This window comes from Struthio camelus, chromosome 11 (assembly GCF_040807025.1).
Source record: "Struthio camelus isolate bStrCam1 chromosome 11, bStrCam1.hap1, whole genome shotgun sequence".
Taxonomy (NCBI): Eukaryota; Metazoa; Chordata; class Aves; order Struthioniformes; family Struthionidae; genus Struthio; species Struthio camelus.
The window spans coordinates 13,491,880-13,508,696 of NC_090952.1; the positions used below are offsets into that span (position 1 = coordinate 13,491,880).

Genomic DNA, 16,817 nt, shown 5'->3' on the forward strand with positions numbered 1-16,817 from the left:
TTCTGTTTCCCCATTCTCTTCAGTATAAGAAAGCTGGTACCAACGTGCATTTGTGAAGTGCTTTGCACACGCCTTCCATAAGGCTTAAGTAAATGCAATATTGATATTTCTGTCCATTCTGAAGGCAAGTGGTATTAGAGCATTTATGGTCAAAACTGAATTTCGCACACTTTGCAGTATCTTAATGGAAGAGACACAAATCACAGCTCAGCTCTACGAAGGCTTTTATGTCTCACAGTGTGGCACCTACTAGCTTTCTTTCCAGGAAAGAGCTCGGAAGCTATTTTTGTTCTTTCTTTTTCTCCAAGATGTCCCTGACTTTAAATGAATGCACCAGTTTGGTGAAATTTTCCTGTCTAGGGAAAAATGTTTCCCCGACTATCTGTGCCTGTCCCAGCTAGCTAGATCCACAGATCTGCCCAGACACTTTGAGGAAACGTGCTTAAACTCATGCTGACGTGAAAGTTTCATTGCTGGCAACTCCTCTAGCTCAGTTCTGGCCAAACATACCTACTTAAATATAGAGCAGTCACAAGAGCTGTGGGTTGCTCAACCCTGCAAAAACCAAGAACCTGAAATAAACTGCAACAGGAGAGAACTCAGAAGTGAATCAGCTTGCTAGTACATTAAGATCTCAGCATGAATTTAATAGAGGGAAAGCAAATCCGACTGTCTAATTCCTTGGTCAGGAACAAGGAAACCTAGGGAGAAGGAAAGACAGAGCTAGAAGCTGCTGCCCATAATGGTATCTGCTCTTGGAGCGCTGAGATGGGGCATGATCCAGAGGTCACCATCACACCAAGGTGGTGCAGAGCACCAGGTACTTGCAGGTACTGGGGAGCCCATGTAACCAGCGAGATTCCCAGGAACAGCAGGAGCCAGCAGAGCCAACTCCTACAGCATCTTTCTCTTGTTCCCAGCAGAGGCATGACTGGTCCATCCTTTGAACTGCACAGGGTGTTTCTGAAACCCTTTCTCCCGGAGGCTAAGCCGGGGTCAGGCCAGCTGAACTGAGCAATCAGGTAGCTACAAAAGGAGCCTTCCTTGTTCCACCTCCGTCCATCTCTTCATCAGCAACATCATATGTTTCTCTGGTCAAACCATCAAACCAGGAAGTTCAAGGCCCACAGACCCAAACCATGTCATCGCCAGGCCAGTGAATCGCGGAGAGTTAAGGTACTAGCAGAGCCCAGCGTGTCCTCCAGCTGCTGTGCAAAAGGGAAAAGAGTTTGCAGCACATCCATACCAGAGAGCTGACAGATCTGCTCACACAGAAAGTGAGAGGAAGAAAATTCAGTGTCTGTTGCTGTAGGGTGACCCTAGATACCTTGCTCCATTGTCTACCCATGAGCCTGGCACAGGAATTGGCCTGAAAAAGAGCCAAGACCCTGCTGTGCATCAGCTGCAATTCTGGTGGATTTTTCCAAAGGAGAAGACACTATAAAATCAGTCTTACCTAGGCCCACAACTAGCTGCTTTTAGGGGGAGTGGAAATTCCCTCCCATCAGCACAGACCTGCAAATGTATTTCTGCATTTTGGGCTGGGGAGCAAGGAGAGCCTAACGGCATCTTGAAGACAAACGTTACTCTCTGTCAGAGGCTGGAGCCCAGCTGCTGAACACAGAGGCCAACACTTCATTCGGCAGGCAAGACGCGTGGCACGCTCCTGCAAGTCGGTGTGCTGTGCGTGGAGCTGCAAAGCCGATGAAATTTGGCTGTGCAACTGAACATGCCCTTGGTGTTTGGATCTGGCTTTTTGCCACCCAATTTCAACACTGAAGCATGTGCCCCTGCAGGAGCAGAGCTGCTCGGCCACGGCGGGTCGGGGTGGCTCCCTCCACGGCAATGCCTGTCCCTCGCCAGCTCCCGAGCAGCCTTGGCCTACCACGCTCCCAACATCAGCACTGCAGTTAAGGGCCAGAAGTACACGCAGGGCTTTGTCGCTTGGATCATGTCCCAAACGAGAGGTCATTTGATTCAATAAACTCTCCCCAGGAAGTTTAAATGTGCCAAGGCTGAGACTTCATTTGAGCTAGTTTCTTCTTCCCTGGAGCATATTTTTCTGATGACTGACAGCACTGAGGGGCCTCCTGCTGCAGAGCTGCAGCTCTCTGGTACCCATGTCCAGCTCTGTCAGTGCCAGGGTCTCCCGGTTCCTCCTGCCTGTTCCTTTCGGCCCAGGGTTGCTCACATACGGCAGCCAGGGGCAGAGAGCAGCAGCCCACCGACGGGCTCCCTCTCTGCAGCACACTCTTGTTAGCAGCCGCTAACAGCCTTCTGGAAGATGCTCCAGCAGGCAACCTGCTGCGATGCCATCGTTCCTCCCCTCAAAAGGTGTCATTTCCCCCCCCCCCCCCCGCTCTCTGTGCGGGTGCTGCAGTCCCTCGCGCACTGACCACGACTGAATCCCTTTCCATCCTCACATCAGGCGAGGGGGCAGAAGTCTCTCCACTCCGGGTGCTGGGGACTTCTTCAGCCCGACAAAGGAAGGGGAAAAAAGCATTTCTGACTACTGAGCACGATGGCTCCGTGCTGGAGCATGTGTCTTGCTGGGAAGCAGCACAATGAGGTTATTCCTTGCTCTGCACTGGCGGCATCGCCCCAGGCAGCTGAGACGTTTCGCCCAGCCCCGAGCGATATAGGGCCACACGGGCTGCCATTAGCAGGGCAGGGGAGAGGGGAGCCGCAGCCCACATGGGGAAAATGAAATCACAGTCAGTCTCATCTGAAAGCTCTGTAATACAGTTGTGCTCCAGTGAGGCGTTGTCTGGATGCCCTTTTCAGCTCCTGCCCGCTACCAGAGCGATCAGGTCAGATCGGGTGCTGCACGCGAGTCGTGGGAGCCACAGTTTCCCGCAGGCGCTGCTGCCTGCCCTCGGGCAGCAGGACGCCGAGCAGAGAGCCCATCCGGGGAGCTGGGCGGGAGCAGACCCCCGCGGGCTCGGGCACTGATAACGCGCTGCCACGCTCAGCACGCAGCTCTGGGCAGGCCACTCGCACGGCGTCCTCGCAGAGCTGCCGAGCTGGAGGCGCAGGCGGGATGTCTTGTGCTGGTCACACAGACGATGCTGGTTTTAATGTTTTCTCCTCTTCTGTAATAGACTTTGATTTGGCCGATTACTTTGACACCCCCTTGGAGACGACAACCAAACCAGCCAAGCCAACTGCTAAGCCCTTCCCTAAGAAGCCAGGTACTGTGCTCTGCCCTGGTGTCCTTGGGAGGGATGCATGCATGCTGTCCTTTTTTGGGTCTGAAAAAGGGGAAAACGCTCCCAAAGGTAACCACGAGAAGCTTTGCCTCATGACTGGGACAGCAGTCCTGGCAACTAGGAGGTTGAGATTCAGCACTGACAGATGAGCTCTGGCAAGTTTTGCTTTAGCAATTTAAAAGGTTACCACCTCCAGCTGTTCTGCTTTCTTAACAAGAGCTGGCAGAAGAGATGCTCGAGGCTGCCACTTCTGTTGCAGCGAGAAGTCCGGCACTTAGCTTAAAGCAATGCTCTGCATCTTCCTCTCTGCACCTCGGGCCGGCATGCTCGAGTGATGTCGCAGAGCTTTGCCAAGCAGCATTTGTAAAAGTTTCCCAACCAGAACGGAGTCGTTCCACGTTAGCAGGCGGGATATTTAGTTGTGCAGAGCATCAAATCCTTGAATATCTTTCCAGCGGTGCACGGTTCTGCTCCCGCACGCTGCTGGGGGGAAGGGGCAGCCCAGCAGGCATCGCACTGGATTTCGGTCAGAGCTAGTTCTGGGTTGTCCCAGTCTAAAATCCAAGCACCGTTTCACGTGCTGATTTCTGCCGTGGGCCAGAGGGGAGGCAGCAGAGGCGGCACACCAGTGGTGCCCGCGGCACGGCCCGGTCCTGGGGGAGGGAGTCTCCCCCTCTGCTCTCCTTGAGTCCCAAGTGCACATTTGACTCATTTTGTTCTCTTTTCCCCCTCTTCAGACAACAGCTTGTGGGATGTCGTCCGCACCACCACAACCAAGAAACCAAAAACTACGAGGAGCCCCCCTCGACATAACCCAGGTGAGCGCCCCAGCCTTCAGGAGCTGCTTTGCCTCCCGGACCGCTCCTCCACTGCTGGGCACGCGGCCCCAGCACCCGTCCCGCGGAGCTGGGCTCTCCCGGAGCGGCACCCACTCGCCCACAGGCGGGAATCGCCGAGCGGCGCAGGGTTTTGGGAAAGGGCACTAGTTCTGTCTCTGCTCCCAGACTTTAAAAAAAATAAATCTCGTACTAGAATAAACTTATGTAGAAGCTAGAGGGAGCTGAGAAATTTGGGTTGGACCAGTTCCCATTTTTTTAGCTCCCCTTTAGTGAGAGCAGTAAAAAGCCGCTCTGCTAGAGTCGAACTCAGCATACCAACTGTGCGTTTCACAGCGAAAAATACCACTAAGCAATCAAGTAACAGCCTATTCCGATCAGGGCACGAGCGCTACAGAAAACACTTCCTTCCCCTTTAAGGCATCCTCCCCGGCGCTGCCACTCGCCGGGCCCTTAGAATTGCCTGTTTCGCTCTGACCTTTTCTATCCTGCTTGATTTATATGATTGCCTGGCGTTTGATCCGCTACGTGAGACAATTTCTGCAGGAAGAACATGACATTTATCACAACAGCAGCGTGAGAGCACGAAACCGAATGAATTTGGAACATCTCCCGTGGTACCGTGTAGCGAAACCAGGAAATATTTATATCAGTGCCTTCATCTCTTTCACTGACACTTTTCCCTGGCAAAGTTGAGCATTTCCTTGATTAAGTAAGTTGGCCAGAATTAGGAAGCTTCCTGACCTGTGGCCAGAACTACTAACCAGCGCGTTATTTTACAGCAAAGGATCCTATGGATTTCGACTTGGCCGATGCCATTGACAAGAACGACGGGAAAGGCGGGGACAGGCCGAACGTAAGGCCGGGCGAAGGTATGTCAGCCTGCCCCTCGCCCCTTTCTTCCCTGCTCGAGACCAAAGTTTGATGCCGGCTGCTCTTTCCCTCCCTCGGGGCGCGTGGAGGATCCTCCCCAGTCCCTGCACGTACGCGCCAACGCCAGCTCCTTACAGCTAAGCAACAAACCACTACAAAACGACGGGGCGAGAAGAAACGAAGGCGATGCCGTGCCCAAGAGAGCTCCTGCTTGCCGCCGGCAGCTCCTCGCCCACCCCTGCCCCGCTGTCCCCACGGCCGGCCTGCCCCGATCCACGGCCCAGATCAGCCTTGGAGCCCTGCCGCTGCCCCCTCCCTGCACGCACCGGGCATTTCTGCACTTTTGCATGGAAATTTCTCAGAATTTCCACCTTTCTGCGCATTCCCGCTTCCCGGGCCAGGCTCGGGAGAAGCCTCTCCGCCAGAGAAGGGAGGCAACGCGCTGGGGCAAGGGCTTTGCCCAACGGCCTGCTGCGGGTTTCTTTCTCAGGGTCTCTTCTGTCCCATTAAACCATGGCAACTCTGCTAAGTCCCCCCTTCCCTGGTAGCTATTAAACGGAGAGCGTACACTACTGGGCTTCGCAGTCATTGCCAAGACATAAATCTAGGGCAGTCTTAAGTCCTGGCATAACGTATGCTACGGGCTGAACCTGACTGGGCTGGGAAGTTTTTTTCCATCCTTAAAGTACTCGAGTGAATGAATCATTTGTCTACAGTGATCGTTCCCTTGAGTACTGGAGCTAGCAAACAGACTTTGCACAGCGAGTTTATTGATGTTGAGATGGCCGTATACCCTGCTCACGTGTAATTAATAGTCTGATATTTTATTAGATTGTCCTAATTAAGTGACTTGTCTGCACTTTGATATTTTGGGCTTGTTGACGTTTTGGACTTCTGCAGGAAAGTTTTAAGCGTTGAATTGTTGGAAGGTGGCGCCAATCTCAAACGTCTCAAACATTGCAGTAAACGTACGGCGGTTTCCCCAGCGTCACCACACCTTGCATTTTTTGGACCTCTACAGGTCCCGGGGTGTTGCGTGTGTTGTTTTTTTGTTTTGTTCTCTCACTGCTAAACCCATAAATCTGCTTTCTGTGCTAAGTTGGCAAGTAAGGAAAGTTGTTTTGGGCTCAGAAGGCAAAGGTTACCCTTCCCAAAGTGGACAGATAAGGAGTCTTTGCTGGCTCCTACCTACATCTCTTTTCCTGTCCAGTTTCCGCTTTTTGGTGCGCACGTTGCTACGCCCTGAAACGCCGACGGAAGTTAAGGCGTTTAATAGCTCCGCCAATTCTGCCGTTAATTCCCAGACCCTCGTTTCTCTAACCCTGCCTTGCCTGAATTAAAACACTCCCACTGTGACCGTGCCCGAGGTACTTGCTCCAGCCTTGGGACCGCAGGGTCACGCGCGAGCGCTCACTCCTGTCTTCCACGGATGCTTCTCCCATCCCAGCACGAGAGAGAAGCAGCGTCCTCTCGGCAGGAGATGTCACGCCAGGCTCCCCCGCGACGGCTGGCGCGAGGCAGGCGAGGGGGCCCCATCCCAGCGCCCCGTGCCCGCGGTGCGCGCCTTCCCCCTCGCTGCTCCACCCGCCCCTCCGCTGCAAACGGGGCCGAGCGGCTGGCGCAGCTCCCGAGCTCCTGAAGACGTCGGTCGTGTCCGTTAAAAAACAGAGCAGTACTTTGATTCAAAAAATGTTTCTTTCGAGCTAGACTTCAAGTCAATTATTACCTTTTCGATGAGGTTAAAAGAAAATAATTTGGGGTTAAACATTTTGTAAACTTTTTGTAATTGTTAAGAGAGCCAGAGCCAGTTATTAGCCGGTCTCCGTTCCCCACGCAGGACGGAGGAGCCGCCTGACTTAGCGGTTTAAGCGGGCGCGCGAGACCCCCGGCCCTCAGCCTCAGCTCTCCCCGCGCAGCTCTGCGGCGGCCTCCGTCCCCCTGGCCCCGAAAGCCTACCACGACTCCTTAAAACAGCCAGACTGCGTCGAAGGAAGTAGTCAGATGAGCGCAGCAGACTCTGCCTTCCTGGGGGAAAGCGTCCCTCCCGAGGTGCCGGCGTGCAGGGAGCTGCCCCGTGCCGGCTGCGCGTCCTTAGAGGCGACCGGCCGCCCTGCCGGTCCCGAACCCCCGCGAGATCCTGCTCTCCCGTGAGGTCAAAGACATGGGGGTGACCAGCACACAGTTTTCAGGACCCCTCTCACCCCAAGCAAGTCACCAGCTTTTCCTTCCCGTTACGCTGGTTGTTTTCTAGCTTGCTCTGGTTGTACTTGCACATGCCTCCACCTCCCCATTTCACACTCGCCCCTGTTCATACTTCTGTGGTTACCAGTACAGAGAGGGTATGGGGGTGGGGGGAAGGTAAAAAAAATGAAGCTTACTACAAAACATCGAACGCACTCAAGTAAGGCAGTGCCCCATGCTCGCTCCCCTGCCTTGCGCGGGGCCGCTGGGCTCGGGCAGGGCGACGCAGCCCCCGGTTCGCTCGGCCGAGCGCGCGGCGGGCGGCCTCGGGCGCGCTCGAGGGCAGGCCGCGGGCCTGCAAGAGCCACGGGCCTCCTCGCCTGCGTATTCGGCCAGTTTCGTCCCGCAGGCGGTCCCGGGGCTCGGCGGCGCACGGGGGCCAGGGTGCGCCCGGGCAGCCGCCTCGCCACCCCGCCGGCAGGTTTTAGAGGCGCCAACACGAGACTTCATGCATGGCGCGTCCGGCCACAAACCTCTGTACCAACCTGGCCTCTTTTTCTTTTCTTTTTTTTAATTTAAATAAAAACAGCATTTTCCGACGACGACCTGGCCGGGGTGGTGGATGGTGGCTACAGCCCCGACAAGAAGAAGGGTAGGTGCCGATTCGCGTGCCGCTCGGGGGCAGGCGGGACACGAGCGACCCGCGGGGCGGCTGCCGCGGGCCCGGGAGGACCAACGGTTTCTGAGCCCGGCGGCCGCAGCTCGTGCCAGCGGGTCGGGACGTTCAGCTGCGGCGCGTGGCAGCGGCGCCGGGCCGGCTGCAGGGCGGCGGGACCCGCCTGGCGCCACGGCCATCGCCTACCGCCCCGGAGACTGACAGCTGCCCCCGCGCGCCTGACGGACGGATCAACAGCCTTGGGTTGCTTGGCGTGACCTGACCGCCGGCGGCCAGAGGCGAGGCGGGGAGCAACGCTGGTACAAGACCACGCTTTCGTGAGGATCCACAGCATCAACTATTAAAAGCGGTCAAGTTAAAGAGATGAGCACCGCAAGGCCAACCAGCACTTAATGAATCGCTGTGGCGAGGACGAACCGCGCTGGAGACGTTAATATAACGCTGCCCTCCTTGCACGAATTCAGGACTTCAGTGACTGGTTGAGAACCACAGCTTTCAGCAGCAACTACTTTTCCCCTCCCAACTCAGTCTCTCCAGGGCAGGTGGCTTTAAATTACACCTTGGACGAAGTAAAGGCCGGGGCCGCCCCGACCACGGCGGCGTGCCAGGGCGCGGAGGGCCGCGCGGCCCGGGGTGGGGAGCGGCGCGACCGGCCTCGCCGCAGCCCTGACGCGCGTTTGTCTTGCAGGGGCCGGCGGCGGCGCGGAGGGCGACTACGACGCAGGTAGGCGGCCGCAGGCCTGGGCTCGCTCTGCCGGCCGGCGTGGGGCTCCCGCCCGCGCCCGTGGGGCGGGTGGGCGGACGCACAGCCACGTTTCTTTCTTTTCCTTGCAGGAAGCATGGCGGAGACGGGGACGATCGCCGGCATCGCCAGCGCCCTAGCCATGGCGCTCATCGGTGCTGTCTCCAGCTACATCTCCTACCAGCAGAAGAAGTTCTGCTTCAGCATCCAACGTAAGCGGCCCCCACCCCCGTCCCTGCCACCCCCGCTGTGGGGAGGAAGCCTCCCCGGGGGCCCGGCCGCACGGCAAAGCCCCGGGAGGGCTGAGCCATCACCCCCTCGGCCGGCCGCCGCCGTCCAGCCGTGCCCCTTGCCGGGAGGAAGGCGAGAGCAGGGAAACCTGATCCGGTACTGACAAAGGAGAGCCCTTTCTTCACCCGCAAGAGTAACTATGGTTTGTTAAGGTTCCCCCTCAGGCTTTAAGCACACGAGTCCCCCCACACGCTACTTCGCTAATCAGCGATAAGGGCCCTGGGATCCTGCTGCCTTCCCAGAGGCCAAACGCCCCCCGTTCCTGCACGGTAGCACAAAAGCTAAAGCACAGAAGTCGTGGCTGAAAACCAACACAGAACAGGGTAAGGATGGAAAAACCAGACATCTCAGTAAGAGATAAAAACTCACCAGGTAGCAGAGGGGAGCGCAGCACACACCTCCGGAGCAGCGTCCTCCAGCCGAGCCGGCGGGGAGCCGGGAAGCGGCTGCAGCTGCGGGCAGGTGCCCCTCACTGCCGTTAAGTGCAGCTCCAGGGTGGTGCTGCCTGGGAAGGAGCCTTTATGCAGGCTGCGTGCTCAGTGTAACCGCTGCAGAGAGACACACGGACGATAAATATAGTGGGAGAGAAGGGGTTCGTGGTAACCGATTTGGGCAAGGTTTGGTGCCCGGAGCTGCCCGAGAAGCGGCTCCTGCACGGCCTGGGCATGTCGGTGGGACCCGGGTTGTCCCAAAGGGCCGAGGCCGGGGCCCTGTCCTGCCACGACACGGAGGCGTAGCTGGGGTGCAGGGGAGGCGTTGCAGCAGTGGTGCCCTATACGGGGTAGTCACTGGCGCTGCGGAAAGGCCTTTTTAAATTAATCGAATGTAATCTCTTGAGAGGCTCCTTTGCTCTGGGGGAAGGGTGTTCGGGGGTTGGAAACTTCTGCTGAAATGGTGTTATTTTTCCCAGTTGCGCCTGAAACAAACAGGAGCATTTTGGTAAATTAGATCAGCAGGAAAAGTCAAATGAATGTGATAGAATGAAACACCCTTGTATAAATCCCCCCACTTAAATGATATTTTGGCAAGAATAAATAATTAAAAAAAAAAGAGTAAGGGCTTTGATGAGGGGGAAGCTGAGAGACACAAAGCCCCAGAAAGGCAGCAGGAAATTAAAGTTAATTATAAAGGAGGATTAATTTAAGCCATCAGACATGGCATGCTGGGCTAATGTCAGGCCTTAGATGCATTGCAATGCATGACAGAAATCGGAGAGCCGTCAGCCACTGCAAAAGTGGCTTTTTATTGAAAATCAGAAATTGCATTTGGTGTTATCCCAGCAAAACACGTCTTGGGGGAGGCAGCGGTGCTGTGTAATGACCACTTGCTTGACGCACAGAGGAACAGGCTGGGCTGGTTTTCCCGAAGCCGTCCTTCCGCAGTGGCAAATTTGTGGGCTCCCGTTTCCATTTTTGATCCTCTTTTGACTGGAGCAATCCCTGATTCTTCTAGAAGCTGCAGACAAAGCTACCTTATATTCTTCATCCCTCTCTCCTTCCTAGCACCCACTTCTCCCACGCCCTAGCTTTAATTTGGTTGATGGGTCGATGCTCTAGCCCGAGCTGGGGGATCCCACTGCACCTCGCAGGCCGGGACAGTTTGGCCACCCAAGGACTGCCGTGTCTTTGCTGTCGTGTTTTTTAGCCCGTTCCAGAGACCTCTTGTGCGTTTTGAGGGCCAGGGGCCCCCCCGGGGCCGGCGTGCCGAGCCCGTGAGGGCTGGTGGGTCCTGCTGCAGCCGGGGCTGCCCCACCAGGGCAGCGGGTCAATCCCTCCCATCCTTCGGCAAACGCAGGGTTTGGCCCAAGAAGTGACGTTCTCCAAGCCTTTCGTTGTCGCTGGAGGACTTTGAGGTCTGTCCCCTTTGCAGTCTGCTCCTCTCTGCCGCAGCCTCGGCCTCAGTGTCCCCGCTCGGGCGCCCGCACCTCCCGCTCCCATCCTCCGGCTCGCGAAGGCGCTGGTGGCGGCAGGGCCGGACCGGGGTTGCGTTTCCTGCTGGTGTGAGCTGGGCGCCCATGCCCGAGCGGTGCGGCCGCGGGAGCCTCTGCCGCGCGCAGGAGGCCGCGCGCGGGGGCCGGTTCGGCGGCGGGCGGTGCAGGGCGGGGCGGTGCGTCGGCACCGGCGTTGCGGGCGAGGTGCGCTCTGCTGCAGAGGGCCCGTGCCCCAGTGACGCTTGTCCCTTATCCTTCAAAGCTGCGGAGGGACAAGGTAAAGGCGCCTCGCATCTCGTGGTGACCTCTGCTGCCCTGGCTGAACGAGCCATCCCGCCAGCCCTTCCCCACGCGCAGCGGCTCCTGGGCACGGGCTCGCCGGCGCGGGGGCTTTCCCCCTCAAACCCTGAGCGCGGCCGTGCCTGGTGGCAGAGCCGCGACGCGATGGCATGCCCTCTCCTCCTCCGCTCCGCTTGGTGCTGATTACTGACACCCGCGAGCGTGGGGTGAGAGCCCGCGCGAGCGCCAGCAGCCGCAGCGGGGTCAGGAGCCCGTGGGCACGGCGGGTTTGCCCACCCTTGGGCCGCGCAGCGCCCCCTCTGCCCTCGCTGCCTCCGCTTCCAGCCGGGCATGCTGCATACCTAAAAGCAGGAGCTGATTCTTGCCCCCTTGGCCTTGATTGCACTTGTTGCAAACATTGGAAACTTCTTTGCATTTAAATAACGGACTTACTCAGGCTTTGACACCCCACTGGGATTCTGCTTCATCAGCACAGCCCTGCTCTAAACTGCTTCTTACGGCTATGCATAATTTAGCTTTTAATGAGAAATATCCCATAGATCTATGCTTCGAAGCAGCCCCTCTGCGTCGCAGTCCCATCCAGACGGCGCACCTATTCTGCACAGCTCCAACTAGCTGAGCCTTCTTAACACAGTAATTAGCCTCGCTGCCTCGCATGATAAAGATGAAGCAAGAGAATCAGAAAAAAGGGATGCTGCTAGAAGCTGTGCCTTCTAAGCAAGCCTCTGTGGTCACTTCAAAATCCAGCAATGCTTTCTAAGCACTGTATATGGCTTACTGATGTTTCTATACTGTTGCTAATACAGAGGAGCTTGCAAAAAACGGCATCGTAGCTTTTATAGAAGATAGGGCCATTACTAGAGTTTTTCAGGCATCAAAGCAAATCATTTTTACTTTCTGCTCTCCCATGTCACTTTATTGTTACTTCCCAGAGGGACTTAACGCAGAATATGTGAAAGGAGAAAACATGGAAGCGGTTGTGAGCGAAGAACCTCAAGGTGAGAAGTACCATTTTATAACCCTTAGGCCTCTGGCCACCAAAGCAGCTTTACTGAAGGACTTTCTTAAATTCACTCACGCTTTACTGAGGTGCAGTGTCTCTTTGATGGAGACACCGCTTAGGTTTTGCTGCAGCTTTTTGTGAAACTTCCACTACAATGTTCCCTCCCCTTTATTGTACACAGAGAAAAGCTCTACATTAAGACACCAAGGATCTAATTCTGCAAACAGTGGCAGTTAGTATTTAGCTGTTATGTTTTCGGCCATCAGAAGCGTGTTATACAGGAAAAACATCCTTCTTTCAGTGCCAGATAGTCAAGGCTGATGTAAAGGCTTTTCTAAAGCCACATATAACCTCCCAGCTTTAGGCAACCACTACTTGCAGTTTAGCTCCATTTTATGTTATTGTATTCACGATCCTTTTTTTCCTCCCCTAGTTAAATATTCAGTGCAGGAAACACAGCCAGCAGAACCACCCAAACAAGACAGCACGAAGCTCTAAAGCACGACCTGGGGCTGGAAGAGAACCAGTCAGCAGCAGACATGGAGATCTTACATGCTTGTAATTTAGCTTTTTATTTAATTTGAATCCAAAGCTATTTAATGTGCACTTAGGCTTGAACTGGCTTCTTACTGCTATAGGCTTTAGGGTTAGAATGGTAATACGTGTTTTTTTGTAAAGACTTCTATGTTTACATTTACGTAATATTATAGGCTTGATTTCAAGTTGTATGCAAAACAACCGAAGGTGCTTCAGTAGCGTTCAACTATCAGTTAAGGGACAAGGTCTTTTCCAAGGAGCAGAAGAGCTTACAGGTGTGAGGACAGTGAAGTGCCTGTAAATAGCAATCCAAAGCAAACCACGCAAAACCCTTTGTAAATCACTTCCAGCTGACTTTAACCACCTGCTACAGGCACATAACTTCCAATGGCAGTGATGAAAACTGCACATTTACTGAGGGTAGATTGAGGTCCTTAGAGTAGCTACACCTGAAAATAAAGTGCCTATGGGTAGGTCCTCAGGTAGGGCCTCATGCTGAGACAGGTGACACCCTGCTCTTTAGTCGGGGAGTCGAGGATGCTCACAACCACACAGCACTAGGCTTCTAACCAAATAAAAAGGCCTGACTTTCATCCCAAATCATGAACACAGGTAGTAGCAGTGTACAAAGTGTTCATTCTTGAAAAATATTTGAATGCATGGCTGTGCTAGAGGTCAGAAGGGAGTCAAAGTTACCAAGTGATACAGCTTGTCTGTCATCAGTGAGATTTATATATTGTCAATGAAATGAAATTAAAACTGTTCCAAGGACAGATTCAGATCTCATTCACACCAGAACAAATTACAGATTTAACCCAAAAGAAAATAAAGAACATCAGTTGAGACCTTTAACACTCACTGCCACAACAGAAGTCAAGCTTAGCAAGATACATTATTCCCCCCACCTCCTTCTCCAAGCATTCACACAATTATTGAGAACGTTCATTGTCACCTTAGGCAGAAAAGGGATATAAAGCTTTGTCCTTTGGGACACCAATGAACCTTTAGAAAAGGCAGAACTTCCTTAGAGGATGAATTTTCCATCTCTGTCTTCTGCGGGGTTCTTCCAGCAGCCTGGGAAGCATGTGTCTGTGAGCGTTGTCAGCAGGACACTGCCCTGTCGCCAGGAGAGCCCCCCGCTCCCGTGGGGGTGTTCCTATGCTCTTTTTGAACATAACGGTACCAATAGAATGACCTGACCCTTGCTGAAAAAATTGTGTTTATACTTTTAATCTCTCCCCATCTCTTTTTTATTGATGCTAGAAGGTGGACACTGCCACTTACCAATACATTTCCCCAAATCAGCAAATCCTTAAAAAAATGCTTTATAAAGGGAAATTCACTTACCTAGTGTAAAAGGTACTCTATGTTTATATATAAACCTGAAATGTGTGCATTTTGTAATGTTTTGCAAAAACCCATATTGTGTGAATGTGGATAAAAAAAAGTGTTTTCTGTTTGATGTACAAATTCACAGCTTTCATGTAGACATGGCTTACACAAGGCCTTGCCAATAGGTGAATAAGCCTAGGAGCATTTCTGACTAACAGCTCAATTTGAAAGGAAACTGTCTGTAAGTATTTTGCAATAGCTGCACAATTCTTTATGTTGTTTTTCACACTTGCATTTTTAAAGCCTTACTACTAGCTCTAACAGAACAACTACAGCATTTTATAAGGGTGACAAGTTCTAAGGCTGTATGGCGCCTCTCATACATTTGGAGCACTTGGTCTACAACAATACTGCTATTAATTACTGCTACTTTGTTTTATGAATGGATTTGGATTAGAAAACTAAACATTTAACTACTGGTTACTCTGAGACTGGAAGCAGGAGAAATAGACAGGGATACAGAATAGATGTTTGCTTACTCCTAGGGTAGGATTTTTATGGAGGAAGAGATGGGGCTTGTAGAACTCTGATCATCGTGTACAAGAGCTCAGATGCCAATGAAGCCAGGCAGCCAGGTCTGGGTAACTACATCTCCAAACTCTGTAGCCTGTTCATCTCTCTTAGCCAAACATGTTTGAGAGCTGTGGCATGGAAGCATTTTTAGAAAATAATTGTAGACAAAATGTTACAACATGGCACTGATAGCAGTCATATTCCCCGGGTAGATCGAGTGAACATAAATCCATTTATCTTTTTGCTGGTGAGAGAATGTTTTTTTGTAGATGAAGATCATCAGTGCTGTTGCATTTCTGTTACTGCACAGTGCACTCCCTGTTTGTCTAGTGGACAATGCAGTGGAGTGTTCAGGATTGCTCAAGTCTACAGCACTTACCCCTCCTTAGGGAAAGTGTTACACTATACATATGAGAAACATGCATGTAATTCACAATACTGCTGTTTTTCGAAAAAGAGAGAAAGAGGAAAAAAGTTTCACTGAGAAACACAGCAGTTTTTAGAACTCAGAAGTAGCCTGCATTGAAGTTGCTCCTTTCCCCAAGGCCTTTTCTATGGCTTTGGTGAATATTTATGCCTTAATGTAATTTCTAGGTGTAGCGTAAGAAAAAACGGAAACGCCTAGTGAAAGGGAGCACTTTTTCAAAGTTTACAGTAACAGAATTCAAGATCCCTTTCTCCAAGATTCCTAACAGGAAAATTTTGACAAATACTGCAGTAAAGAAATTAAACGCAGTCTTCTCTTCAAAACACCTGGGCAAAAACCTTGGGCTTCATGTGCTAAATGTCAGTTAAGGCTCAATTGCTTTTTTATTGCAGTTCGTCTCCTCTGTCTGAACCGTCTGCTCAGTCCCTGAAAAATGGGGAGTTTATACTTCACACCACCTGTATTTCAGCCATTATAGCAACTTGGAGGGTTTATTTGTATTTTCCTAGTGGCGAAACAAGTTCTGAAACAACCGATACAGCATTCACCTCTCTAATTACCTTCATTTAATTATTATTATCTTTAAATTAGGATACAGAATTTTAAAAAATCTTGCACTTATATCCTGTATACATGGTGTGAACTTTCTCATCCCTTATAAAGAAGGCAATAAAACACTGGAAAACTAGGGTTTTTTTCATTAGTCCTAAAGTGCAGATACAGCTGTCCTGAGAGTTTATGTACCACCTGTTCTGTGGCTCTTACTCATAACACACCTCACTTCTTCAGATTAACTAAAGCTATTTTTAATGAAAAAAATTCAGAAACAAGTTTTCTCTATCATATAGAAAACAGAGAATTGATAAGCACTTAACCAGCTGTTTTCCTGTTATTAGATGAATTACCCACATTTTCCTTTAGCAATACTGTAGTAGTTTCTTCATTTTAGAAGACTGTGACATTAGAGTCTTCATTTCAGAATATTGTGACATTAATTTCAGATTTTTTTGGAGCCCTACAAGTTCAGTCATTTTCATGCAACCCCATTAAGGAACCCTTACAATTGCTATATTGTCAGTGCGAACTACTCATTTTTGTCATAAAGATGGAGTTAGTCCGTGAGACCGTTTCAAAGTCTGAAAAATTAAAATGAGTAGACAGGCTTGGCCCTTAAAATTTGCTTCTATAAGAAATGAGCTTCAGGAACAAACGATGTTCAAAACCAAATGAAGCTCAGAAACAATGGTACTGCGAAGTTAAGAGAATCACGTCTTTACAGTGAAGTCTTAATTTAAAAGCAAGACATATTGTTTACTAATGCAGAAGTGACCTATGCCAAATAAAGGTTTCATATTATGCTGTGAAAAGATAGATTCGTTTTGCTAATGTGCATGTAAGCATCATGGGGGTAAAAATCAGAATTTGACTACAACGAATAAAACAGACTTGACTAGTAAGACATTTTTGGGTTCGTTTGTTTTGGCGGGCGCGGGGGTATTGCACATTGGAAGTAAATTACGAAAGGGTGGAGCAGGTCCTCTTTATACATTAAAAACCTCTAAGATACACTAAAAACCATATTAAAAAAAACAAGCTGTGGACTTCGTGAGAAAAAAAAAAAGCTAGCATTGTGGAAACTTTCATTTAATGGTAAAAGTGAAGTACAAACACAATCAAGTCGCTCGACAACTACAATCTATGTATTACACTATGTCCCCATCTACACTCAGTATGGCTAGTTTTTGGTCCATTTCACTGCCATAGGTTTTCTGCAGGTTTTCTTTGTATTTTCATGTCCAGTGGACGAACTTCCCACGCAATGCAAACTCAGGTTTTGTCCTTAGCTCCTGCCGAGCTTAGTCTCACTCTCAAAGTGTTTTATATTTCAAACTACCTAGTTCTGACTC

At 51.6% G+C, this 16,817-nt stretch overlaps 1 protein-coding gene across 1 annotated transcript in view; it reads left to right on the forward strand.

Annotated features, from left to right (window-relative positions):
• CD99L2 (CD99 molecule like 2) overlaps positions 1-16,367 on the forward strand; it is a 43,224-nt gene extending 26,857 nt beyond the window's left edge. Inside the window, exons 4-11 of the mRNA XM_068957577.1 lie at positions 3,102-3,191; positions 3,947-4,027; positions 4,828-4,917; positions 7,689-7,751; positions 8,464-8,499; positions 8,610-8,729; positions 11,971-12,036; positions 12,475-16,367. Of these exons, the coding sequence (XP_068813678.1) occupies positions 3,102-3,191; positions 3,947-4,027; positions 4,828-4,917; positions 7,689-7,751; positions 8,464-8,499; positions 8,610-8,729; positions 11,971-12,036; positions 12,475-12,539 (611 nt within the window). The 3' untranslated portion in view covers positions 12,540-16,367. The remainder of the gene's footprint in view (positions 1-3,101; positions 3,192-3,946; positions 4,028-4,827; positions 4,918-7,688; positions 7,752-8,463; positions 8,500-8,609; positions 8,730-11,970; positions 12,037-12,474) is intronic.
• Positions 16,368-16,817: the final 450 nt, after the last annotated feature.